This window comes from Aquarana catesbeiana, linkage group LG01 (assembly GCF_042186555.1).
Source record: "Aquarana catesbeiana isolate 2022-GZ linkage group LG01, ASM4218655v1, whole genome shotgun sequence".
In the NCBI taxonomy this organism is placed as follows: domain Eukaryota; kingdom Metazoa; phylum Chordata; class Amphibia; order Anura; family Ranidae; genus Aquarana; species Aquarana catesbeiana.
Window position 1 is genome coordinate 74,551,642 of NC_133324.1, and position 26,752 is coordinate 74,578,393.

General features: G+C 45.2%; 1 protein-coding gene across 1 annotated transcript in view; it reads right to left on the reverse strand.

Annotated features, from left to right (window-relative positions):
• ALPK2 (alpha kinase 2) overlaps positions 1–26,253 on the reverse strand; it is a 133,322-nt gene extending 107,069 nt beyond the window's left edge. The window contains exons 1-2 of the mRNA XM_073630467.1: positions 24,817–26,253; positions 447–2,583 (exon numbers count right to left, since the gene is read on the reverse strand). Of these exons, the coding sequence (XP_073486568.1) occupies positions 447–2,583; positions 24,817–26,253 (3,574 nt within the window). The remainder of the gene's footprint in view (positions 1–446; positions 2,584–24,816) is intronic.
• Positions 26,254–26,752: the final 499 nt, after the last annotated feature.

The window sequence follows — 26,752 nt, forward strand, 5'->3', positions numbered from 1 at the left end:
TTGCACTCGCCAGTTTTAGTAGTTTTTACAACAAACACATTAAAAGCTTGGTCAACATGCCTAATCCAATGGACGGGTTCATTGTGATCCTCTGCAGCTCCAATCTTGCTATTCTGTGCTATGCTTTAAAAATAATGCCAGTTGAAGGTTACTATTCATGTGGAAATGAGTGTGTTTTTTGTCCTTATAAATGGAGGAACTAGTTGGTAACTAGTATTAAGTATCCAAAAGCAACAAATCTAAAGTGCCTAAAAATAGTTTAAAATGTGCATGCTAAAAATAAATACAGTAATTGTATTTCTAAGTACATAGGTGTATAGCTTTAAGGGTGACTTTAAGTTTAGATGTAGTTTTATCTACAGCATATATATACATTTGAGTGTAAATACATCATCTCAAGCAGGGTATGAAAGAGAAGCAGTGACTTGCCTAGAAAACTTTCTTACCGTTCTTGCTGTCCTTTGAGACGGCCGTGTCAATACTACTTTGCCTTTTGAGCCTTTTCTCTTCTTCTGGTTGAAAACCCTCATTTACATCCAGCGCCTTTGCTTCATTTTCTGTATTTTTGGTGGCTTCTTTACCAGCAGATTTAAACTTCTTCTTTACCATTTTGCTATCTGTGCCCTTCTCACATTGGCTTGGAGAGCTTATGAAATACAAGGAACAGCTGGTGCCTCCAGACTGGTCTAGGTCAATGCTCTGAGCCCGGACTAGCTCTGCCCCTCTAATTGTGTCAGGGTCTCGGCACACTTGTGACAGCTCCTGAGAATTTGGAATGTTATTCTTGACATGCAGCGAATGTGCCTTTTCTATTTCAGTTGAATTAGAACACATGCCATCCTTGGTTTTAACAAGGCTTAGCATTTCACCATTCCCACCAAAACAACTCAAATGTCTTTCAGCAATGCCCCCTTGGTAATTTTCCACAACATTGTTGATTATATCATGATGTTCTCTACTAATTGAAGCACAAAAGCTGTGTAATGGAAATTTTTCAAGTGCCTTCTTCTTACTATGCATGCCGATCCCCTGGTGGGCCGATGCATTTCGCTTCATTTGCTTTCCACTGACGTTTTGGACTGAGTTAGTTCTTAGGTTATCATCAGTGGATGGACTGTTGTCAACCATCAGGCTACTGGATCCCACTGTAGGTTCCAAACATACATTGGTATCATTTGATACTTGGGGTATGCTCATTGTGTTATTCTCTTCTGGGGGTTTGTCAGCTAGATCATACATTTTTTTTGCACAGTTAACCGAAGTCTGGTTGTCTGATTCATCATTTTCTCTTGGGGGTTGGCCAACTAGATCATCATTTTTTATTGCACAGTTATCCATGGTCTGGTTGTCTGATTCAGCATTTTCTCGTGATGGTAGGCCAACTAGATCATTATTTTTTATTGCACAGTTATCCATGGTCTGGTTGTCTGATTCATAATTTTCTCTTGGGGGTTGGCCAATTAAATCATCAATTTTTATTGCACAGTTATCCATGGTCTGGTTGTCTGATTCAGCATTTTCTCTTGGGGGTTGGCCAACTAAATCATCATTTTTTATTGCACAGTTATCCATGGTCTGGTTGCCTGATTCAGCATTTTCTCTTGATGGTAGGCCAACTAGATCATCAATTTTTATTGCACAGTTATCCGTGGTCTGGTTGTCTGATTCATCATTTTCTCTTGGGGGTTGGCCAACTAAATCATCAATTTTTATAGCATAGTTGTCCAAAGTCTGGTTATCTGATTCAGCATTTTCTCTTGGGGGTATGCGAACTAGATCATTCGTTTTTATTGTACAATTGCCCATGGTCATATTGTCTGATTCATCATTTGCTCTTGGTGGTTGGTCAACTAGATCATCAGGATTTAGTGCACAATTGGCCATAGTCTGGTTGTCTGATTCACTATTCTCTCTTGGTGGTTGGTCGGCTAGATCATCAGGATTTAAAGCACAGTTTTCCATGCTCTGCCTGTCAGAATCCGCATTCTCTCTTGGTGGTTGGCCAAGTAGATCATCAGTTTTTATTGCACAGTTGTCCATGGTCTGGCTGTATTCATTCCCATTTATACTGGATATTTCATGCTCATATCCTTGTTTGCAAACTTCCAGATTATCTGTCATGTTTTCAGAGAACTTTGTGTCAATGGCTTCATCAAAAGAAATTGTACATAGATGTAGATCACTATTTATCACCTGTAAAGTGATATCCACAATTTGTGATACACTTTCTAACAGTTTTGGTTTGCTGTCAGCAGTGTGTAATTCACTGTTCACTGATTCCAAACCACAATCTACAATTACTGACTCATTTCCTATATCCTCATTTATCTCAGTGTTTTTAAAGGATACAAGAAGTCCAGATACAGGTGATTCCTCATTTTCAATACCATAATTTTCCTGGATATACTCTCCGATTTTCTCAAAGGAATGACTCCCATCCTGATTCTTAGACTCCACTGGTTGTATTGGGGTGCCCTCCAACTCTTGGACTCCTTCTCCTTTTTCTTGTTCTGGGTTCTCAAGGACTTTTAACTCAGAAGGCAGCTCCGTGGGCCGAATGTTTGCTTTCAGCAGTTTTATTAGCTGTGAAAAAAATATATGCATGAAAGTATCACAGTATATAATTAAGGAATTAATCTGGGCAAATGGAAAACATTATTAGACAGAATTCTGGAAATTCAATGTTGGATGTGATGGCTTAAGCAGTATTTACCTTATTAAAGTTGTCCATTGATACTGAGAATAAATGCATTCCACTATTCCCTTTGGGCTGGGTTCAGACATAAGTTTTCACACATAAGATTTCCAGCATCCAATTCGCATAGCAGAAGATTGATTGTGACCAGCTCTCTATGGAGCCGGTTCACATATCTCCACTGACTGCGCACCTTACATGCAGGGCTGCTGTTAGAAATCATGGGGCCCCATACTGTCTACCTGACAGGGCCACACTCCCTCCCACCCCCGAGAAAATATCAAATTATATTTATGCTAAAATCATTATTATATGGCATTTTTACCGGCCCCCCTCCTCCACTCTCCATCCTGAAACATCCCTTTGTGTGCCCGCAGCAGCTACTGTCTGGAGAGGAGGGAAGCCAGCCAAGCTCTGGGGGAAAGGGGTGCACAGGGGGGCCCAGAAAGCAGAGGGATGGGGGCACTGATGCTAGAACTGATCCCTCTGCAGCCAGTAGTGTATTTAGGTTTTGTGCTGCCCTAGGCCTGACTAAACTCGTGCACCCCTTAATTTAAATATGACCCACCCCTTCCTGTCAAGGCCACACCCCTTGCTGTTTAAGACCCGCCCTGAAATTTTCAAGTGGGGAGGGGGGGGGGGGGGCAATGGATTCTCTTAATTTGCATAGATTTCCTCTCACTTCCTGTTTGGCTATGGGGCAGGAAGTGACGGGAAATCTCTGCAATGGGACAGGGATGGTAAAACATAAACTGACAGGGGTTCTAACCCTCCCTTACTCTATCTAAAATGAAAAAAAAAACTGTTGCCTATAGTTCTACTTTAAGCACAAATCTCTGATAATTTTATGGAGAGGACTAAGAAGATATAACCATGCCAATGGTGCAGCAGAAAACATATAGCACATTGAGGAAGGTTTGTGGTCCAGGATGATGGGACAGTCAAAATTAGAATAGAAGTGCCCCCCCCACCCACAGTCGTGGAATGCCGGCCGCTCGCATACCGGAAGCAGTGCGGCCGCTTTATGGGGGTGCTAGACTAATTTGCCTCCCAGCCCAGTCCGCCCCATAAGACTGGTGCTACACTATCTTTGGGACTCTTTCCGTGCTGCCCCCCTGCAAAGTGCTGCCCTAGGCCTGGGCCTTGTCGGCCTAGGCCAGGATACAGCGTTGTCTGCAGCACAGCTGGGGGGGAGGGGGGGGAAGAGAAGCCAGCAGCTCTGCAGGGGAAGGCAGAAAATAATAGGTGTCTGCAGTAAGGTAGTACAGCCGGCCCTCCTGCTCAGCAGATGCCTGGGCCCCCCCTTTTGAACTGATGGGGCCTGGGCCCAGTACAGGAGAGCTGGCTGTACTGCCTTATCAGTGGCCCTGCTTCCATAGCAAACAAAAAGGGAAGCCCCCACTGCAAATGAAGGCTTTTTCACATAAAAACAGGAAGTTGAGCTGTGGTTTTAACAACCCCCCCCCCCCCCCCCAAGGTAGCAGGGTTTGACAGACGTTACTGTCTGTCAAATGCACCCATTAAAGCCAATACGATCACACCACAACCATGAGCCTTGGTGTGGTTTTTAAATCCACAATCCAACGTAGGATTAAAAATGAACCCAAAACATAGACATTCAGAAAGAAGCTGGATCGCCTCCTAAGCTCCTGACAGCTGCTGTTATACCACCTTCTGAAAAGAGATCCACAGCTGATCGCTTTTCAGAGGGAGGTAGGCACTGTAAAAGAGTCCTAAGAGCTGAGGAAAGTGTTCCTTGTTTGGTCTTTATTAGAGTTACGACACGTTGGTGAGGACAATTGAGTGACCACACACAGGAGCAAGGTTAAAATTCCCGCAGTAGCACTTTGAACTGAATGGACTTGTGTCTTTTTTCAACCAGATCAACTATAATGTAACTATGCAATCAGAGATATGCAGCCACCATAATATTGAGGCATGTGACATGTGGTGTGCTGCAGCGCTCCCCACTACTGTAGTTATGTGTTGGGGTGCCATTCTAAATGAATAGCTCTGCGCCACAGATGGTGCATTACTGTGCATTGTGGTAAAATGTGCATCACCGCAACATGCAGGGCTGGAGGGGCCCTTAGGCCTGATTCACACCTATGCATTTTTTGTGTTTTTTGCATTTTGCAGATTTGCACTACAGATAGTGTTCCATAGGAAACAATGTTAAATGGACTGTAGTGCAAATCTGCAAAATACAAAAAGCACCAAAACTGCATAGGTGTGAATCCAGCCTTAGGTTCGATTCACATCTATGCATGTAGCTTTTGAGCGTTTCTGCAGTGCTTTCTGCGGTGCTTGCTGTGTTTTTGGACATGCGTTTTTTCCGCGATTTTACAGCGATTTGAGTTTTTTTTAAATATCTTTTTTTACACTGTATTTAGCCGGTTGCTAAGGAGGGGGCCGGGAAGCCAGCTGCCGCATCCTTAACAACCGATGAGTCATCAGTTGTCAGCGACCTTCCCGCTCAATGTGAAAAAAAAGAATTGCGGGCTAAAAAAAAAAAAAAAAAATCGAGCGAAAAAACGGCGTGGTGTCCCCCCCAGGACCATACCAGGCCCTTGGGTCTAGTATGGATCCGGAGGGAACCCCCCCATGCCAAATTTTTTTTTTTTTAAATGGCGTGGCAGGTCAGGAAAGGGAGGGGACGAGCAACCCCACCCCCCCCCAAACCATATCAGGCCACATGTCCTCAACATAGGGGGATGGGTGCTTTGGGGCAGGGGGGGCTCTGCGCCCCCCACCCCAAAGCACCTTGGGCACAAGGGCCTCTTCCCGACAACCCTTGCCCAGGGTTTGTGGGCGGGGGGCTTATCGGAATCTGGAAGCCCCCTTTAACAAGGGGGCTCCCAGATCCCGCCCCCCCCCTATGTGAATGAGTGTGGGGTACATTGTACCCCTACCCATTCACTAAAAAAAAGTAGTGTAGTGTTAAAAAAATACAGTAGACAGTTTTTGACAAGTTATTTAAAATCTTCTTCTTCTCCGCTTCTTTCTCCGGTCTTCCTCCATCTTCTCCCGCATCTTCCTCCTCCGGTCTTCTCCTTCTCCCCCTGCTTCTTCTTCCACTCTTTCTTCTGTCTTCTTCTTCTGCTCTTCTTCTTACTCTGCCGCCGCTCCAGCCGACGACCCTCCTCCGATGCTGCGTCCCGCTGATCTGTTGGCGCTGATGTCCTGCATTCCTTAAATAACGATGGGGGCATGGCAATCGAATTGCGTCATCTGGAGGCCACACCCCCTTGTGACGTCACCGCCCGGGGGATGATGAGTCCATGACGTCACAAGCGGGCGTGGCCTCAGGATGACGCAATCCGATTGCCACGCCCCATCGTTATTTAAGAAATGCAGGCCATCGGCGCCGACAGATCAGCGGGACACAGCATCGGAGGAGCGTCATTGGCGGGAGGGGTGGCAGAGGAAGAAGAACACAGGACAAAGAAGACAGAAGAAGAGTAGAAGAAGAAGCAGGGGAAGAAGGAGAAGACCGGAGGATGAAGATGTGGGAGAAGATGGAGGAAGACCGGAGGAAGAAGTGGAGAAGAAGAAGATTTTTAATAAAAGACTTGTCAAAAACTGTCTACTGTGTTTTTTTTACACTACATTACTTTTTTTTTTAGTGAATGGGTAGGGGTACCCCCTACTCATTCACATGGGGGGGCGGGATCTGGGGGCCCCCTTGTTAAAGGGGGCTTTCAGATTCCAATAAGCCCCCCCACCCGCAACCACCGGGCCAGGGTTGTCGGGAAGAGGCCCTTGTCCCCATCAACATGGGGGCAAGGTTCTTTGGGGTGGGGGGGTGCAGAGCCCCTTTGCCCCAAAGCACTCATCCCCCCATGTTGAGGGCATGCGGCCTGGTATGGTTCAGGAGGGGGGGCGCTTGCTTGTCCCCTCCCTTTCCTGACCTGCCAGGCTGCATGCTCGGATAAGGGTCTGGTATGCATTTTGGGGGGACCCCCACGCCATTAAAAAAAAAAAATTGGCATGAGGGGTCCCCTCCGAATCCATACTAGATCCATACTAGATCCAAGTATGGACTTGGGGGGGACCCCACGCATTTTTTTTTTTGTTAAGGACGCAGCAGCTGGCTTCCCGGCCCCCTCCTTAGCAACCAGCTATATACAGTGTAAAAAATAAATGAATAAAGTAAAACGCAAATCGCAGTAAAAACACGGTACTTGCATTTTGGATGCGGGTCCATTGAATTCTATTACATGCAAAACGCTGCATTTTGGGGGAAAAAAGTCCCAGACCCTCTCCAAAAAGCCTAAGCTTGCCATGCTGACATGGTTCAGATAAAAAGGCTGAATGAAAAAACTGAACTGATTCCCTCATCCATACCTTTAAGGTGGATGGGTGAATCCTCCCTGCTAAGCTAAGTTAGCCAAATTTTTTTTTTTTATATTGTGAAAGATAATGTTACATCGAGTAAATTGATACACGTGTCACGCTTCAAAATTGCGCCCGCTCATGAAACGGGGACAAACTTTTACCCTTAAAAATCTCCATAAGTGACATTTAAAAGATTCTACAGGTTGCATGTTTTGAGTTACAGAGGAGATCTAGGGCTAGAATTATTGCTCTCGCTCTAACAATCGCGGCGATACCTCACATGTGTGGTTTGAACACCATTTTCATATGCGGGCGCTACTCACGTATGCATTCGCTTCTGCACGCAAGCTCGTCAAGAGCTTGATGAGCTTTTTTCTTATTTATTTTACCTTTTATTGTTTATTTTTACGCTGTTCTTTAGAAAAAAAAATTGTGTCACTTTTATTCCTAATACAAGGAATGTCAACATCCCTTGTAATAGAAAAAAAACATGACAGGACCTCTTAAATATGAGATCTGGGGTCAAAAAGACCTCAGATCTCATATTTACACTAAAATGCAATAATAAAAATTAAAAAAAAAAAGTTAAACCCACAAGTGCTTTTTTTACCACTACTATTCGTTTATATTGGCTCTTGGAATTTACAATTGCAGCAAGTTAGAAATTGGATAAAATGTTTAGCACTGGGAGATACTTTTTGATAGATCTATAATGCGTTGTATATACAACTATGTAGATCAGACCAAAAGGAGGGCCAAATGAGGAGGAATGAGGGACAGAGGGACATTGTTCCAAATCAGGGACAGTCCCTTAAAACCAGGGACAGTTGGGAGCTATGCAAACAAATACTGTTCTCCCATTCATTAACTATACCATAGAAACATAAAATGCTTTGAAAGGACGAGAGCACCATAAGATCTTTAAAGAGTCCAGTGAGAAGTTACTTTTTTACAAGAAAAAAAAAAAAAATGCAGCCCATTTTTACAACCGCCTGTCTGAAAGAGACCTATTTCCTGACCTATTTCGTACCTATTTTTCCTAGAGAGAAACTCTGTCACATTGGCTGGCTTGAATTTCACCACCCAGCTCAAGTAAAATCGACTGAGCCGGGTGGGAAGATCTATCAGTCCGGCTGTGACTTCAACCTATCAGATGCAGTCATTGTTCAGCACCACCACTGTATTCAGGCAATCATGGGTATTGTGGTTGCTAAATATAATAGCTGGCAGTGGAGATTCCTCCATCCACCCATGGATGGGGCAATCAACTGTAGGCTAACTTTAGTTTTGAATGAGCCATATCAACCAAGTGTTTCTCACTGAAACATAGATGTGTAAGCCAGTGGTGTATTTAGGTTTCGTGCTGCCCTAGGCCTGACTAAACTCGTGCACCCCCTAATTAAATTATGACCCACCCCTTCCTGTCAGGGCCACACCTTTCCTGTTTAAGACCCACCCTGTCATCTGTAAACCCCACCCCTTCCTCTTTAGGCTCCACCTTTTCCACTCAGAGCTCCACCTCTTCCTCTCTGTGGGTACCAAGGGCCTACTTGTATGTTTTGTATACCATTTCAAATGTATCTATTATTTTCAGTGCCCATCAGTACAGTGCCATCAGTGCAGTCCCACCAGTGCCGCCTTATCAGTGCCCATCAATACAGTCCCATAAGTGCAGCTTATCGAACAGAAAAAAAAGTGCACAAGCAGTATAAGAATCGTACCTGGCTGTCCTGGTGGTTCCCCTCATCCTCCTCTCTCCAATCGTAAACACAGAGCCCGGGCAGGAGGAAGTTGCGATAGATGCCACAGAGGAGGTTAGGTGGAGCCTCCATCAGTTGCTTTAAGTGCTCCCTCCCCGGTCAAGTCACCACCAGAAAACAGCGCAGCTACAGGTTACAGTAAGCCGCCCGCTGCCAGTTGGGGGCTGTAGCTGGGGACAATTTGTCTGCGGGAGCCAGAACTTGGGAGGGGAGGCTTTTTTCATGCTGGGACGTCGCCCCCCCCCCCCCCCCTGAAAAGTGCTGGCCTGGGCCTTAGCCAAGAAACAGCACTGACTGCACCCCCAACCACTGCTTGCTTCGGCACCCCCGTCCAAAACTGTTTGCAGCTCACTTCTGCCCCCCGTCCAAAACTCACCTCTGCATCCCCATCTACAACTCACTTCTGAACTCCTGTCCGCAACTCATCTCTGCACCCCAATCCACAACTCACCTGCACCCCATGTCCATAACTCATATCTGCACACCCACCCATCCACAACCCACCTCTTCATTCCCACACATGCACAACCCACCTCTGCACCCCCCCCCCACCTTTTTCCAACTCACATCTACACACCCACACTCTTTGGCAACTCACATCTGCACCGCCTGTGAACAACTCACCCCTGCGCCCTCTTTCTGCGACTCACCCCTGCGCCCTCTTTCTGCGACTCATCTCTTCACCTCATGTCTGTTATTCACTTCTGCGCCCCCCATGCTTCTGCAATTCACCTATGCACGCCTCCCCCTTCAATGACCACAGCTCACTTCTTCACACTTACCTCTTTTTACAGCTAACCTCTGCACCCCTGGCCACAACTCACCTTTGCACCTTTTCCCTACAGCTTATCTCTGCAACCCCCAACAGCTAAGCTTTGCATCTCTTTAACTCAGCTCCCTCTGTATCTCCCCGGTTTTCCTAAAACCCCTCCCCCCCCCCTTCTGGCTTTATCCAATGCTGTGTGGCTGCAACCCTTTTCACTTGCCAGGATCATCAGGCCATCCGGACGTCTGAAGTAATGCCCCGCCCCGTACTCCTGCCCATGATCACACAGCACCAGGCAAGTGGACGCCAGCGGGAGAGATGCGCTCAGGGCTGTCACTAATAAGCACAGAACTGAGGCTTCTGTGTTTACTAGTGACAGTAGACAGCGGGGTGAGTACAACTGCGCTGAGCCTAGATGTCACGGAGGAGGTTAGGCGGAGCCTCCGTCAGTTGCCAATCACTGGCCGCTAGTCCCCGCCCTCCCTCTCCGGCCAAGTCATGCCGCTCTTTCGCCACTACAGGCTGCAGTAAGCCGCCTGCCTGGAGGTCTGTAGCTGTGTGCAGGAGCCGGGACTCGGCAGAGGGGGGCTTTTTTCGTGCGGGGATGCCGCCCCCCGCAAAGTGCCGCCCTAGGCCTGGGCCTTGTCGGCCTAGGCCAAGAAACAGCACTGGTGTAAGCAGCCCACAGATGGATCAGCTTATTTAATTTAACAATCGAATGTGTGGATGGGGGAATCCTCTCCTCTGAGCTATTGTATTCTGATAGTGGGGAGACTTCCCCGTCATCAGAATACACTGATCAGCGCTGCCGGCTATAGAATGATCAAACGGGGAAAATCCAACAGGACAGTTGTAGAGACGTCGGTCGGTAGATTGACTTCTGTACAACCTCCTTGCTCATTCATGGATCTAAATTTGGTCAGTGAACCAGCTGAATTTCAATCTATGTATGGCCGGCTTAAGCAATTAATTCAATTAAAGTCTGAATACAGTATGGAGGGGCTCATTTTCTCTTAAGTTTTTATTTCTGTCTGGGAGCCCATTGCAAAGATCTTCCTTCACTCACAGTCCCACTGACAATGGATTTTACCAGATAGGAAGATAAGGAAGAGGGAAATTCTACACCAGGGGTAGGCAACCTTAAAGAGGTGGAGATCTACCTGAACAACATGGGAGAAGTCAAAGATCACCGGGAACAGTGTCGCCTCCTCACACCTGATTTAAACCTCTAAATGCCGTAATAGCATGTCACAATCGCGCGCATTCCACGGCAGTCATGGGTTTAAAGCGGGGGTCCACCTATCGTTTTTTTTTTTTTTTGAGTTCATTCACAAACTTTTCTTCTCAGCATTACATACTCACATATTGTGTGTAATATGTCCGCCTGTGTCAGATTTCGTCGGAAAGAATAACTTATATTATTCACTGCAGGCGGTTTCCATCTTCATTGTGGGCATTTGAAGCCCACAAGCATTTATTTCCTGGATGTGGTGAATGCTGTGCTCCCAGCATTCACCGCTCATTCCCGCACATGCTCAGTGGCATCCTGGGAAGCCTGAGACTAGCTCCCAGGAGGCTGTGCGGAGTCTGGGAGAGGCTAGAAACAGGCCTGCTCCCACGGGAGGAGAACCAGGAAGTGCAAAGAAGAATAGAAAAATAAAAGGTAATTACGGCGATTTAAATTTTTTTAAACGGCATGTCAGCATCTAGGCAAGGAAGAGAATACATACAGATATTGTTCAAAATTTGGATGGAACCCCGCTTTAATTCAGGTGGTGAGGAGGCAATATATCGCTTTCTCACAAGTGTCAAACACACTTGGATCGCTTTTCAGAGGAGTAGCAGTGCCTAGGTGGACACCCCAAAGGCATGCTGATTATATGCGCTTGCCCTATTACCTTAAGGTAAGGGGCCACTACCCACTTGTGTGTATGCACACGAAGACACATGTGATGTCATCCACACTGAGCACTTTAATTGCAACGGCCGCATGCTAACCCGTTGCTGTCACATATTTGAGTTTTATCAAGGACTTTCCGTGTATAGCACCTTTTGCACTAAACTGTTTGGTACAATTTATTTTATATTTAGTTGGAAGGACGTTTTTTGCACATTTGTCACCTTGCATTGAGTATGGGGTACGGATTCATTTGACTGGAAGACACCATTGCACATTGTCACTTTCTCTGAGCATTTTGCACACAGTTTAAATCATTTTTATTTTGCACTATATGATGGAATGTCTTTTTAATGATTGCGAGGTTTACTAAATTGCTAGGAGGCCATATTTATGTGCCATCATGTATATATTTTCACGTATATGATATATATTTGTTTTTTCTCTCCTCACCGGATTAGTTATATTTATTGGTTAGTGTCACATATCACGTTTTTATTAATTATTTTCTGCATCTGATTTATGATATAAGATTTGATTCTATGATTTTTTTACTCACCTTTATGACACAAGTTTGTTTAATGAGGATTAGCGCAGCACCACCCATTTATACTCAGCAGTGTCTGCTGCACTTGCCAATGAGCCTTTCGTGGCATTCGGCAGTGTATCAGTGTAAAAGCAGCCCTATACTATGATGCCCAGTGTATTGCTAGAACACTGACCTGAAGATCTTTTCTTTCCTGCTGCTGGCACCACTCTGGAGACCACTAATCGGAATAAGAAGTGGAGTGCATTTGGTATCACTCTATATGGGACAGGAGCCAGAACTACAGAGGAGACATCGGCTTATGTGGCTCTTGCTCCCTACTACAGCTCCAACTTTACAAGTAGTCCCTCTGCATTGCACTCTGTTTGATGCTCTGGGATGGCGGGTCAGAAAGCCCAGACTGCAAATCTTTCAGTCACTTGGCCGTGATCTACTGATGGATTGCGATCTACAGGTTGCTGAACCCTGAGTTAGGCTGGGTTCACACTATTGTGAATTGGATGTGGATTTTTCCGCATCCAATTCGCATAGCAGAAGATTGTGACCAGTTCTCTATGGAGCCGGTTCACACCTCTCCGCAGCAGCTTTTGGTCCGTTTCAGGTCCGAATTCAGCCCAAAATTCGTGCTGAAACCTGAAATGGTGAATGCAGACGCACCGGACCCCTGCTGGGAGCCGCTGCATTCTCTAGTGTGAACCCAGCCTTAGAGAATATACTTTTCCATATCCCCTAGAGATAAATGAGCAATTACAGAGTGGCCTACACTGATTGCAGTAGTTGGCACTGCTACAGTGGTAGAAGCAATGTTCCAGGTCCTGAGCCTTGCAGAACTCCTTGTGTTTTGGTTTCTTTTTTCTTTTTTTTAATGAATACAAGGCGTTCTCTAATTGGATGAGGTGGAAAGGAGTAATACAAGGATGCCTTGTATACATTGAAAAAAAAGTAATTCTGTGAATGGCGGCAGTGCTAGGTAAGCGAAACCCCCCCCCCCCCCCCCCAACGTGGTCAGTAAACAAAGGGACTCAGAAGATCATGGCTATCACTGTAGCAGCGCCAACTACTACAATGATTGTCACCTTCCCCAGTGGCCCGTCAGGTATGAGATATGCATTGTGCCAAGCTGGATTAATGTAAGTATGCAGTATAATAAAATTCATACCTGGGGTTAAGTTTTAAGTACGAGAGGACTCTTCTGCTGCTGCGGGAACATATTGTATGCAAACTCTCCATTTTAGGGCCTATTCAAACCAGCGGGTGTGTGTTGTAGTCTATATAAAATGCACCCATTGTCCATTGTGTAACAAATTGCAATGCGGTGTAGTAAGACAAAACAGGCTGTGCTGCCTAAAAACTGCATTAGCGCACACCAACAGAGCATGTTGGTGTGAACTGTAACAATAGGGCATAAAGCAAAGTACCTTCTCTATGCATTGGGACTACATTGGGCAATGGTGTGCATATGGTTTTAGATTGTAAGCTCTAATGAGCAGGGCCCTCTGATTTCTCCTGTATTGAATTGTATTGTAACTGTCTGCCCTCATGTTGTAAAGTTCTGTGCAAACTGTTGGCGCTATATAAATCCTGTATATTAATGTTAATAATAATAATATGGTGTGATTTGGCCGTTAGCTGACTCTCAATCGAAGCACTATAGAACAGTACAGAAACCTGTTGAGTAGAGTTTATTAGGCACTGAAAACAAATTCCTGTTGCTCTCCAAGTTCATATATATTCCTTATGTTCTCCTGGTATTATAGTGACACCCGCTGTCAGATGCAATGACAAACTAGGGTTGTGTTTCTTGTCACAGTCCATCACAGTCCTTTAGCAGGGTGTTCAACCCTGCTAAAGTACTACAGGTTGTCATAGAAGTCATAGTTACAGTACAAGGAGTCATCACAGGTATTAGGTAAGTCCCCGAAGTACAATGTTTTGTAATAGGCAATAGTAATAACTGCCTAAAATGAACTATTTTACTGCAGCCAAGGCATTCAGACAGGGCTCAAAATTTCAAGTCCTGAGCCAGTTGCCCCAACCAACCCCTACCCTGCCCCGCCCCTAAACACGTCCTCATAAATTATCTCATGAAATGACACTTAAATGTTTTATGCAGAATTAAGTTCTAAATATAAATATTAACAACTTTATCCGTGCCCAACAATGCAGCCTCACCTGTGCCCATCAATGCTGCTTCAACCATGTCCACCAACGCAGCCTCCCTGTGTCCACCAGCGCAGCCTCCCCGTGTCCATCATGCTGCCTCCATGTGTCCATCATGCTGCCTCCATGTGTCCATCATGCTGCCTACCTGTGTCCATCATGCTGCCTCCCTGTGTCCATCATGCTGCCTCCATGTGTCCATCATGCTGCCTCCATGTGTCCATCATGCTGCATACCTGTGTCCATCATGCTGCCTCCATGTGTCCATCATGCTGCCTCCATGTGTCCATCATGCTGCCTCCATGTGTCCATCATGCTGCCTACCTGTGTCCATCATGCTGCCTCCATGTGTCCATCATGCTGCCTCCCTGTGTCCACCAATGCTGCCTCCATGTGTCCATCATGCTGCCTACCTATGTCCATCATGCTGCCTCCCTGTGTCCACCAATGCTGCCTCCCTGTGTCCATCATGCTGCCTCCCTGTGTCCATCATGCTGCCTCCCTGTGTCCATCATTCTGCCTCCATGTGTCCATCATGCTGCCTCCCCGTGTCCATCATGCTGCCTCCCTGTGTCCATCATTCTGCCTCCATGTGTCCATCATTCTGCCTCCATGTGTCCATCATGCTGCCTACCTGTGTCCATCATGCTGCCTCCATGTGTCCATCATGTGGGGGAAGAGAGGAGAGGAAGAGGATTGCTGGCCGGATGATCAGAGCGCTGAGTAGGGTTGCCACCTGTCCAGGATTCACCCGGACAGTTCGGGGTTGGAATCATGCATCCGGTTTTCAGACTGCCTGAAACCAGGACACATTATTCAGACAGGACTATGGCTTCCCAGTAGGGTTGTTGGCTGCAGTTGTCTAAACTAAGAGTGTCTGTTACGCTCTCTTTCACACTTCCCAATGCCAGCACTAACAATTCTCCCTCCCACCCCACCCCTCTGTGTTTGCCCACACTCCTCAGAAAAGGAAAGTGGGGGCCGGAAATTTGAAGTCCAGCAGCCTCAGATACATCTGGATGAAAGGTGCTGACTGCCAAGGGGTGAGTGAGCTCACCATCCATTCCTGTCTGTGATTGAAGTCTCCCCCCTTCTCTCTCCTGCCTCTGAGTGAGTACACTAAGGTAAATCAGGGTTCTCAGAGCACCCCTTACATCAGAGCTCCACTTTACATGAGAGTCCTCTCTATTCTCAGTGTTCCCCCTAAATCAGGGTTCCCAGAGCATCCCTTATGTTAGACACACCTCCCAACTTTTTGAGATGGGAATGAGGAACACCTATCAGCAAAAGCATTCAGCCATAGGACACACCCCTTGTCATGCCCCCTTAAAGGAGAATTGTACAAAAAAACAAGATTAGTTAAACCCACAAGTGCTTTTTTTTACCACTACTATTCCTTTATATTGGCTTTTGGAATTTACAAATGCAGTAATTTAGAAATCTGATGAAAGGTTTAGGGCTGGAAAACACCTTTTTGATAGATAAAAATTGCATTTTATTATCAACTCTAAAGATCAGACCAAAATTAGGGACAAATGTGGAGGAATGAGGGACAGAGGGACATTGCTCCAAATCAGGGACAGTCCCTAAAAATCAGGGACAGTTGGGAGCTATGATGTTAGAGTCCCCGGAGTTCTACCTTACCTCAGAGTCTGCAGAGTCCCCCCTTACAGTGTAAGGGAACTCTGTGGATTCAGATGTAAAAGGGGAACTCTGTGGACTCTGATATAAAGGGAGACTATTGTGATTAACTTCATATGATATGAGAAATGTTATTTAACTTCAAAATATATGTTTAGTTTATACTGTGAAAAAAAATGCTTTGCGCTAAAGTGTCCGGGTTTGACTTAAAGAAAAGGTGGCAACCCTAGCGCTGAGGGACATCACTGGAACAGCTTTCATTTCAATAGCAGTGTGTTCCCGCCGCTCGGCCTCACATACAGCCCCGCCCCCTGGCCGGGGAACTTTGATACACGTCACTTGTCCCGGGTGATCTGTCTATCAAAGTCCCGGGACCAGAGGGCGGGGCTGTGTGTGACAGCGAATGCGGGGGAACACACTGCTATTGAAATGAAAGCCGCTAATGATGTTCCTCGCACTCTGATGATCCGCCCGCCTGCTCTCCTCTTTATCCCCTCCGAGCGCTGTGAGAAGGACTCCTATATAATGCTCGCCCCCCCCCCCCCCCCCCTCGCTCCCAGGCAGCCTACGTTCGCCAGCCCTCAAAATCCACTCGCAAGATGCGAGCAGGCGAGTGGAATTTTTGAGGGCTGATTTAGACATTTGCTACAAAATTAATAAAGTGTCTTCCTCACTAATCACTGTATTGGAAAGGCTGCATTCACCACTGACTGAGCTTCCATCTTCCCCCGTCTTCCTTCCAGGTTCACAGATTCTGACTGTGAGAGTGGCCGGAGCCGTGATGAAGTCACTCCCACATATGCCGTTCCTTCAGAGCGCATGCGCCAGTGACATCACCAGCTGCATCTACAGTAAACATCTCCTAAACGGTGCAGGGGAATGACTGCCTCCATCAGAACCTTTTCACTCTGTTATATTATTTTGCACAGTGTTGCTTTTTTAATATCTACTCTGTAATAGATGCAGGTGTGTCTCATAAAATTAGAATATCATCAAAAAGTTCATTTATTTCAGTAATTCAAAAAGTGAAACTCATATTTTATATAGATGTGTTACATACAGAGTGATATTTTTCAAGCATTTCTTTCTTTTAATTTTGATGATTATGGCTTACAGCTAGTGAAAACCCAAAATTCAGTATCTCAGAAAATTAGAATATTACATAAGTCCGATAAAAAAAAGGATTTTTTAATACCGAAATGTTGGCTTACTGAAAGATATGTCCATGTACAGTATAGTATGCACTCAATACTTGGTCGGGGCTCCTTTTGCATGAATTACTGCATCAATGCAGCATGGCATGGAGGCGATCAGCTTGTGGCACTCCTGAGGTGTTATGGAAGTCCAGTTTGTTTTGATAGCCTTCAGCTCTTCTGCATTGTTGGGTCTGCCGTCTCTCATCTTCCTCTTGACAATACTCCACAGATTCTCTATGGGGTTTAGGTCAGGTGAGTTCACCGGCCAATCAAGCACAGTGATACCATGATCATTAAACCAGGTATTGGTATTTTTATTAGTGTGGGCAGGTGCCAAGTCCTGCTGGAAAATAAAATCAGCATATCCATAAAGCTGGTCAGCAGAGGGAAGCATGAAGTGCTCTAGAATTTCCTGGTAGAGGGCTGCGCTGACTTTGGATTTGATAAAACACAGTGGACCAACACCAGCAGATGACATGGCTCCCCAAATCATCACTGACTGTGGAAACATTTTACATTTCATTTGGAAACCAAGGTCCCAGAGTCTGGAGGAAGAGTGGAGAGGCACAGAATCCAAGTTGCATGAGGTCCAGTGTGAAGTTTCCACAGTCAGTGATGATGATGATGACGATGATGTCGTCATCTGCTGGTGTTGGTCCACTGTGTTTTATCAAGTTCAAAGTCAGCGCAGTTCAAAGTCAGTAATTCATGCAAAAGGAGCCCCGACCAAGTATTGAGTGCATACTATACTGTACATGGACATACTTTTCAGTAAGCCAACATTTCTGTATCAAAAATCCTTTTTTTTATTGGTCTTATGCAGGGGCGTAGCTAGAGCAATTGGCACCTGGGGCGGATCCTATATCTGGCACCCCCTCTTCGCTGATCATGCCTCTACTCACTCAGCCCCCCTCACACCTCTACGCACTCATCCCCCCTCACACATCTATGCACTCAGTCCCCCTCACACCTCTACGCACTCAGTCCCGACTCACACCTCTACGCACTCAGCCCCCTTCATACCTCTACGCACTCAGCCCCCCTCACACCTCTATGCACTCAGTTCCCCTCACACGTCTACACACTCAGCTCCCTCACACCTCTATGCACTCAGCCCCCTCACACCTCTATGCACTCAGTCCCCCTCACACCTCTACGCACTCAGTCCCCCTCACACCTCTACGCACTCAGCCCCCTTCATACCTCTACGCACTCAGCCCCCCTCACACCTCTATGCACTCAGTCCCCCTCACATGTCTACGCACTCAGCCCCCTCACACGTCTACGCACTCAGCCCCCCTCACACCTTCACGCACTCATCCCCCCAACACAAGTCTACGCACTCAGCCTCCCTTACATGTCTACGCACTCAGCCCCCCAACACAAGTCTACGCACTCAGCCTCCCTTACACGTCTATGCACTAAGCCCCCCTCACACGTCGACACACTCAACCCCCCAACACAAGTCTACGCACTAAGCCCCCCTCACACGTCTATGCACTCAGCCCCCTTACACGTCTACGCACTCAGCCCCCTCACATGTTTACGCACTCAGCCCCCCAACACAAGTCTACACACTCAGCCTCCCTTACACGTCTACGCACTCAGCCCCTCGACACAAGTCTACGCACTTAGCCCCCCTCACACGTCAACGTACTCAGCCCCCCAACACAAGTCTACGTACTCAGCCCCCCAACACAAGTCTACGCACTCAGCCCCCCAACACAAGTCTACGCACTCAGCCCCCCTCACACGTCGACACACTCAACCCCCCAACACAAGTCTACACACTCAGCCCCCCTCACACGTCGACGCACTCAACCCCCCAACACAAGTCTACACACTCTGCCTCCCAACACACCTGTAGACACTCAGCCCCCCACACACACACACCTGTACACACTCAGCGCCCCCCCCCCACACACACACCTGTACACATTCAGCGCCCCCCCCACACACACACACCTGTACACATTCAGCGCCCCCCCCACACACACACACACACACACCTGTACACATTCAGCGCCCCACACACACACACCTGTACACACTCAGCCCCCCACACACACACACCTGTACACACTCAGCGCCCCCCCCACACACACACACCTGTACACATTTAGCGCCCCCCCCACACACACACACACCTGTACACACTCAGCGCCCCCCCCACACACACACACACCTGTACACATTCAGCGCCCCCCCCACACACACACACACCTGTACACATTCAGCGCCCCCCCCCACACACACCTGTACACACTCAGCTGCCCCCCCCCACCACACACACACACATATACCTGTACATACTCAGTTGCCGCCCTCCCCCTGTACACAAAGAGCCTCCTACCTTCACTTCAACTCACAGCCCCACTTGTAAGGTGGTCTTGCTAGTCCCAGGTCCTGTTTCTACATGTCCCTGCGAGACACCAGAGGAGCTGAAATCCACGAGGGGTGCACATGCAGGAAGCAGCCAGAGGTGGCAGTAAAGAGCCCAACTGTGAGCTCAATAACAGAGGAGCATCGCGATTCGCTGCTGACACGCACAAATATAGAGAGCCAGCTACAGAGCTCCCGCCCTGCTTTGTCCCGTCCCTGATAGCTGGCCTGACACCCCCCCCAATCAATGTGTGACACCCGGGGCGCCCAAACCCCCCCCCCCCCCCCCATAGGTACGCCACTGGTCTTATATAATACTCAAATTTTCTGAGATACTGAATTTTGGGTTTTCACTAGCTGTAAGCCATAATCATCATAATTAAAAGAAAGAAATGCTTGAAAGATATCACTGTGTGTAACACATCTATATAAAATATATGAATTTCACCTTTCAAATAGAATTACTGAAATAAAAAAACCTTTTGACGATATTCTAATTCAATGAGATTCACCTGTATATGGCCGTAGTAAAGAGACAGTGTTGATGAATGGAATCTGCTTTTGGGTAAATCAGAGTGGGGACAGTGATGATGAATGTAATCCTACATAGGTTACATAGTAGGTGAGGTTGAAAAAAAGACACAAGTCCATCAAGTCCAACCTATGTGTGTGATTATATGTCAGTATTACATTACATATCCCTGTATGTTGTGGTCGTTCAGGTGCTTATCTAATAGTTTTTTGAAAAAATCAGTAAGTGATTTAAAAAAGGTAAATCAGTGCAGACAGGGATGATGAATGTAGTCCTCTGTTTGATGAGTCTGATTGAGGACAGTAGTCAATAGTGGGGCATAGAGAATGTCATTTGGTGTACAGCACTGACAGGGTTAAACGTGCGACATATAAAACAAGTACGCAGATCACATTTCTTGATCCAGCTGTCCTAATCTCCACCAGGCTATCCAACTATTATCAGCCTCCTTCTATAATTAGGATCCCGCTCTGTTTATCTCAATCTTTTTCATATCACTGTCTCTATCCGGCAGCAGCACCTGTCAGTCATTTTCTTGCCTAAATGGTATCCTGGGAATTCCTCGTACATTCTTGCATTGCTTATATACAAGCATATAGAACGTGATCGATTAAAGGGAACCTGATGAGAAAACTGCGCGGGCTGCAACTGCTAACTGCTCATTCTGAAAATACCAGTTGCCTGGCTGGCATGTTGCTGCTTTGGACTCAGTACTTTCGTAACAAATATAGACATAAGGAGTTCTTTCATTTGCTTGCTGTGAATCAATGACTTAGAGCCGGTTCACACAGGGGCAACACGACTCTGGCCGTGACTTTGTGAGGCGACCTGAGCGCGCACCACAGCTCGACCTGGGGCGACTTACAAGGAGACTTCAAGTCGCCTCCAGGACAGGGACTTTCCAGTGGCCAATCAAACAACAATCAGCTCTGTGGGAGGGGGGAGGGAGGGGTTTGCCTGAGAAAACAATTTTCTCTTCCTGTATTGTTGCTTCAGTTAAGACACGATCCGACTTTGGAGGCAACATTGAAATCAATGGGTACAAGTCGCCTAGAAGTCGGATTGAAGTAGTACAGGAACCTTTTCTGAAGTCGGAGAGACTTCAGTAGTGTACATTAAGACGGGTCCCATTGACTAACATGGAATTTGACATGTTGCACGACTTGGGCCGACCAAGGGCGACTTCAAGTCGGATCCAAAGTCGCCCCTGTGTGAATGGGCTCTTAAAAGTATGGAAGCTAGTAGACACAACCAGTCAACAAGCAGCTTCAGGAGAGGATTAGCAATGGCAGTCCTTCTCTTTAAGGACGGTCCCTCCAGGATCCCTTATGCCGCGTACACACGACCGGACTTTCCAGCAGAAAAGGTCCGACGGAATCATTCCATCGGATATTCCGCTCGTGTGTATGCTTCATCGGACTTTTATACTTTCGAAAATTCTGACGGACCTAGAAATAGAACATGTTTTAAATCTTTCCGACGGAATCAATTCCTATCGGGAAAACCGCTCGTCTGTATGCTATTCTGACAGACCAAAAACGACGCAAGGGCAGCTATCGGCTACTGGCTACTGAACTTCCTTTTTCTAGTCCCGTCGTACGTCATCACGTTCTAAACGATCGGACTTTGGTGTGATCGTGTGTAGGCAAGTCCGTTTCAGCGGAACTCCGTTGGAAAAACCTTCAGAGTTTATTCTGATGGAAAAAACGGTCGTGTGTACGTGGCATTAATCTTTTTATCTGACTTTCTAGTGATGCACAGTAAGGCTGGATTTACACTACAATTTGTTAATGCATGTAAGTTATGTTATGTGTTAACATGCATTGTGCAAAAGCAGTCTGCATATTTTAATTGGCTGCCTAATGCCGTGTACACACGATCGGAATTTCCGTCAGAAAAATCTTGGATGGTTTTTCCGATGGAATTCCGCTCAAGCTTGCCTTGCATGCACACGGTCACACAAAAGTTCTCTGAACTTTCGACCGTCGAGAACGCGGTGACGTACAACACTACGACGAGCCGAGAAAATGAAGTTTAATGCTTCCGAATTGTTTCTGAACATGCGTAGGAATTTTGCTCGTCGGAATTGCTACAGACGATCAGAATTTCCGATAGGAACTTTTTCCGTCGGAAAAATAGAGAACCTGCCCTCAATCTTTTGCTGGCGGAAATTCCACCAGCAAAAGTCCGATGGAGCATACACATGGTTGGAATTTCCGACCAAAAGCTCACATCGGACTTTTGCTGGCTGAATTTCCGATCGTGTGTACGGAGCATAAGGGTCGGTTCACACCACATGCAGACTGGTGTGTTTTTTTTGTTCTTTTTTTTGTATCAAAAATGCATGGAAAGTAGGTTATATGGTTTACAATGGCATAGTTCACACCAACGTGGTCAGTTTCAGGGCTTTCCAGTTCCAGAAAAAAAAATGTAGAACATGCTGCATTTTTCCTGCACTGGGCTGTATTGGAACATGATCAACAAAACAGGCAAAAAAATGACACTGACTACATCCACATAAACCTTACGTCACCCCAGGGATATCGAAATAATCAACCATAGGAATTAATTGAGCATGCACAAAAAGAACAGGAACAAAAAGAGATTCCCAAAAGAATTCTTCAGAGAGGAAATGACCAGTATTAAAGGTAAAAAATTATTTTATTAGAAAACTTCACATAACACTAATAATTAATGAATATAGTAATACTATAATTATTGAATATATAACACTACTAAACCTCCACCATGTACATCTAAAAATCAGACAACTGTCATTAATTATTAGTGTTATGTGAAGTTTTCTAATTAAATAATTTTTTACCTTTAATACCGGTCATTTCCTCTCTGAAGAATTCTTTTGGGAATCTCTTTTTTTTCCTGTTCTTTTTTTGTGTACTGGAACATGGTAAAACGCATCAAAAATGCACCGGAATGCACTGGATTGCATCAAAAGCGCACCAGACTCCAGTAGAGTGAAAAAAAAAAGAGAATGCATCTGGAAATGTATCAAAAACGCACTGAAACGCATCAAAGACACGTTAAAAACGTTCACACAGAAACACATCCGGAACAGGAGTGCATTTTTGTGGTGTGAACCAGCTCTAATACACCAAAATTCACTATGTTTCGCAGTGCACCACAACACATGGGAGCACATGTGCGTGCTTTGTGGTGCGGTGCATTGAGGGTGCCATTAAGAATGAATAGCTGTGAATACTGTGAAGCAAACTCATACCCTTGTATGAGAAACCTGAATGTATGTAATGGAGCTGTGCGGGCTGCTGGTGCTGTGACAATGTAGTGCTGATTGTCTGTTTTGTGTACTTTGTTTTTTATTTGTGTATGAAAAACAAATGAAAAGAAATCCCCCACCCAAAAAAAAAGAATGAATAGCACCGCAGCGTACCAACGCACATAACGTGCATTTTTTACACTATGGGGTTGGTTTTGTAAAGGCAAATAGACTGTGCACTTTGCAAGTGCAGTTGTTCCAGATCTTAGTAAATGAACAGAAACTCTGCTGACTACCATCATCCAATTACGAGCAAGCAAACATGCATTTTTTTAATTTTCCTTGCATGTGATTGGATATTATTTGCAAAGTGAAGATTCACCTAATATTCTAAGCTCTGGAGCAACTGCACTTTGCAAAGTGAACTGTCTGTTTAGAATAGATAACACATATATACGAGTTGGAGCTGCACACCCTAATTTGTATAATTGAATGGCAAATCCCTCAAAGGGTTTTTTAGCAGAAAAGTAGGTATTCAAATCAAAGTGACAATGATAGGGTTAAAAATTAAGTTCTTTATTTGTATCATAGTATCAAAAGTATCAAAAGAAGGGGGTAAAGGGCATGATTACATAGGAGTTGTAAAAAGGAATTCAGATCCTTACATTTAGTACATTTAGAGTTTAACTCCACAATATGAAATGAGTATATAGAATAATTGATTTATTTATAGATAGCTTCATTTAAACTGTTTTCTTTTTTGCATAGAGTAAATTCCCCTGAAGAAGACCTTTACCCACACAGGTCGAAACGCGTATATCATGGGGATATCATGTGAAACTCTGCATAAATGTTATGGTTTTCTAAATATGTATTGAGTTTATATGCAGTTTTCTCATACTGACGAGATGTCTTTTTATATGTAAGGATCTGAATTGCTTTTTACAACTCCCATGTAATCATGCCCTTTACCCCCTTCTTTTGATACTATGATACAAATAAAGAACTTAATTTTTAACCCTATTATGGTCACTTTGATTTGAATACCTACTTTGCTGCTAAAAAAAACCTTTGAAAGTGAACAGTCTGTTTGCCTTTAGTAAATGTACCTCTGTGTAGCCAGACAAAGAGATGTGGCAAGAAATAAACCCAACATTAACTGGCAGGTTAAACCAGTGATGTTTAGGTTCCATGATTAAGATGGTATGTATCAGAAAAATTCAAACCTGCATAAGGTCTCCTTCACACCTCTGTATTGTAAGAGACCCAAGAGATCGGCACTCCTTGAGGTGTCAGTTGCACTCTGGACTTCATATGAAGATTTCTCATGAATGGAGCGGTGCTTGCTTATTTTCCAGTTGTGTTCATTTCCAAAAAATGTGTTCATGACAGGGTTACTTTAAGCTCACAATAAAATCTGACTGTGCAATCATTGTACAATCTCCTTTAGGTTTACCATCGCTATTTAATATAAGGACCTACTTAAACTATACAATTTGTATCCACTCAAGCAGGTCTACACACTACAGATTTAGTAGATTTAAAGGAGATCGTACGGTCAGATTGGAACGTGTGCGGTGAGCTTAAGGCACATGGAATGTTGTACAGTTCAATTTAAATTAAGTGCGCTGTAGAGTATAGTAGTAATATATGTGGGTGTATGGTACCTTGGTATGAACATCTTCTTTAGTATGATCATCTTCCTTGGTATGATTGTCTTCCTTGATATGATTGTCTTCTTTGATATAATTATCTTCCTTGGTATCATCTTCTTCTGCACTTTCTATTGTACACATGCTATTTATATCCACATGTTCTACAGCAATATCAGCTTCCATCAATTGCTCCTCTTGCATCTGGCTTTGCCCACTGTCATAAAAGTTAGTGCTTTCCAGAGTAAACTGATCTTGAATTTCTCCCTCAGACAGCTGGTGGACTTCCTCTTCTGTAAGAATTCCTGGACATTGCTTATCAATCGTGTCCTCCTCCAAGATCAGCTTTTCCACCCCCTGTTCTCTTTCTTCAAAACGATCACATATTAATGGATCTGACCCTGGTTCATCTGTCATTGTCACCAAATACAGTTCCATAAATGGATTACTGTTGCTGCGTTTCATCGATGCCAATCGGTGTTCTTCTGGGCTGTTTTCCACCTCAATTCCTGCCTGGTCATCTTGGATGGCTGCAGAGGCACAAGGAAGTTTACATTTCTTCTTTTTTTGCGGACTGGAAGTATTGTTTTTTTGGTGCCCTACCGTAATCACCATCTCTGTCTCCAGAGCTTTTAGAAGATCTCCAGAGAGGTCTCCCTTTTCATCTACTGCTGGTGCCTTTGAGTGACTGACACAGAGACTAGCTAAATCATCCATAGCTAAAGTGTTACTCGATCCTTCATTTACATAGGTCACACCACTCGGGAGTACATCACTCTCATTTTGGCTCGCTTTTGGCTCATCATCCTGGTCGGTTTCCAGTAAAAAGACGGACTCATTGCCTAGCAGTGCACTCAGCCAGATTCCATTGGCATAATCCGTCATGACATCAGAACATTCCAAATAGTTGAGACAATCCTCATAAAGTTCCTTTTCTATAGTCTCTTTAACATCCCAGTTTGGCTCTGGGGCTCTGCAACAATATTTAGAACCATGCAGCATACAATAATGATGGTCAACATTACTGGTATGGCACCTAAACCTATGAGACAGTGAGCAATTTGGTACTAGGTCACCATTTATATTTTGACTTGGGTCTTCAATGTTTAGTGAAGTTTCAGCGCTATATGGAGTCATTGGACAGAGCACAAATTTGGAATTTTCTGTATCAGGATCAACATCCTCCAGGATAAAGAGGGTGTCACCTGCAAAGAAATTTGGCTCATCTTCTTCAGTGTCAAAGCTTGTTTCATCGTCCAAGCTGTGGTCACTTGTGTCCTCTATGTGAAGGAATGCCAGGCCTCTCAATGCTACAAAGGGATCCAGTGGAGAGTTACTTTTTGGTGTAATGTCATTGACCCCAATCGGTTTGGAATCCCCTTCCAGATCTGGTGGAGAGTCATTCTTTGGTGTATTGTCATTGACCCCAATCAGATTGAAATCCCCTTCCATGAGTCTTTGAATTGTGTCTGCACTGTGGATGCATGAAAATTAAGGTAATTGCATTATTAGCTGTAGGTTGGTTTATGTTCACAAGCCACACTTCACTTGTCCTGATTGCTTTAAGGTTCTCCTAAAATAGAAAATAATTAGTTCAGTTACTTTGCAATAATTACTTTTTCTTATTTGTTAATGGATTCATTTTTGCTTTTGAGTCAATACATCTAAAGCCCTGTACACACAGGCTGATTGCCGGACGGCATCGGCCGGTTCAATAAAAACCGACCAACATTTGGCCCGTGTGTATGGTAGCCAGTCTGACAGAAGCCGGACATTTGTCCGGCTTCTTTTGGATGAGTATGCTGTAAAAACAGCAGCCAATTGGCTCCCGATCAGCGCTCTGGCACGGGGGGGGTCAGAACACAACAGCTCGGCGGGGTAAGATCGCTGTACTAACATTGGATCATTAGTACAGTGGCTCCAACCGGAGCTGACAGTTTTTTGGGAAAAA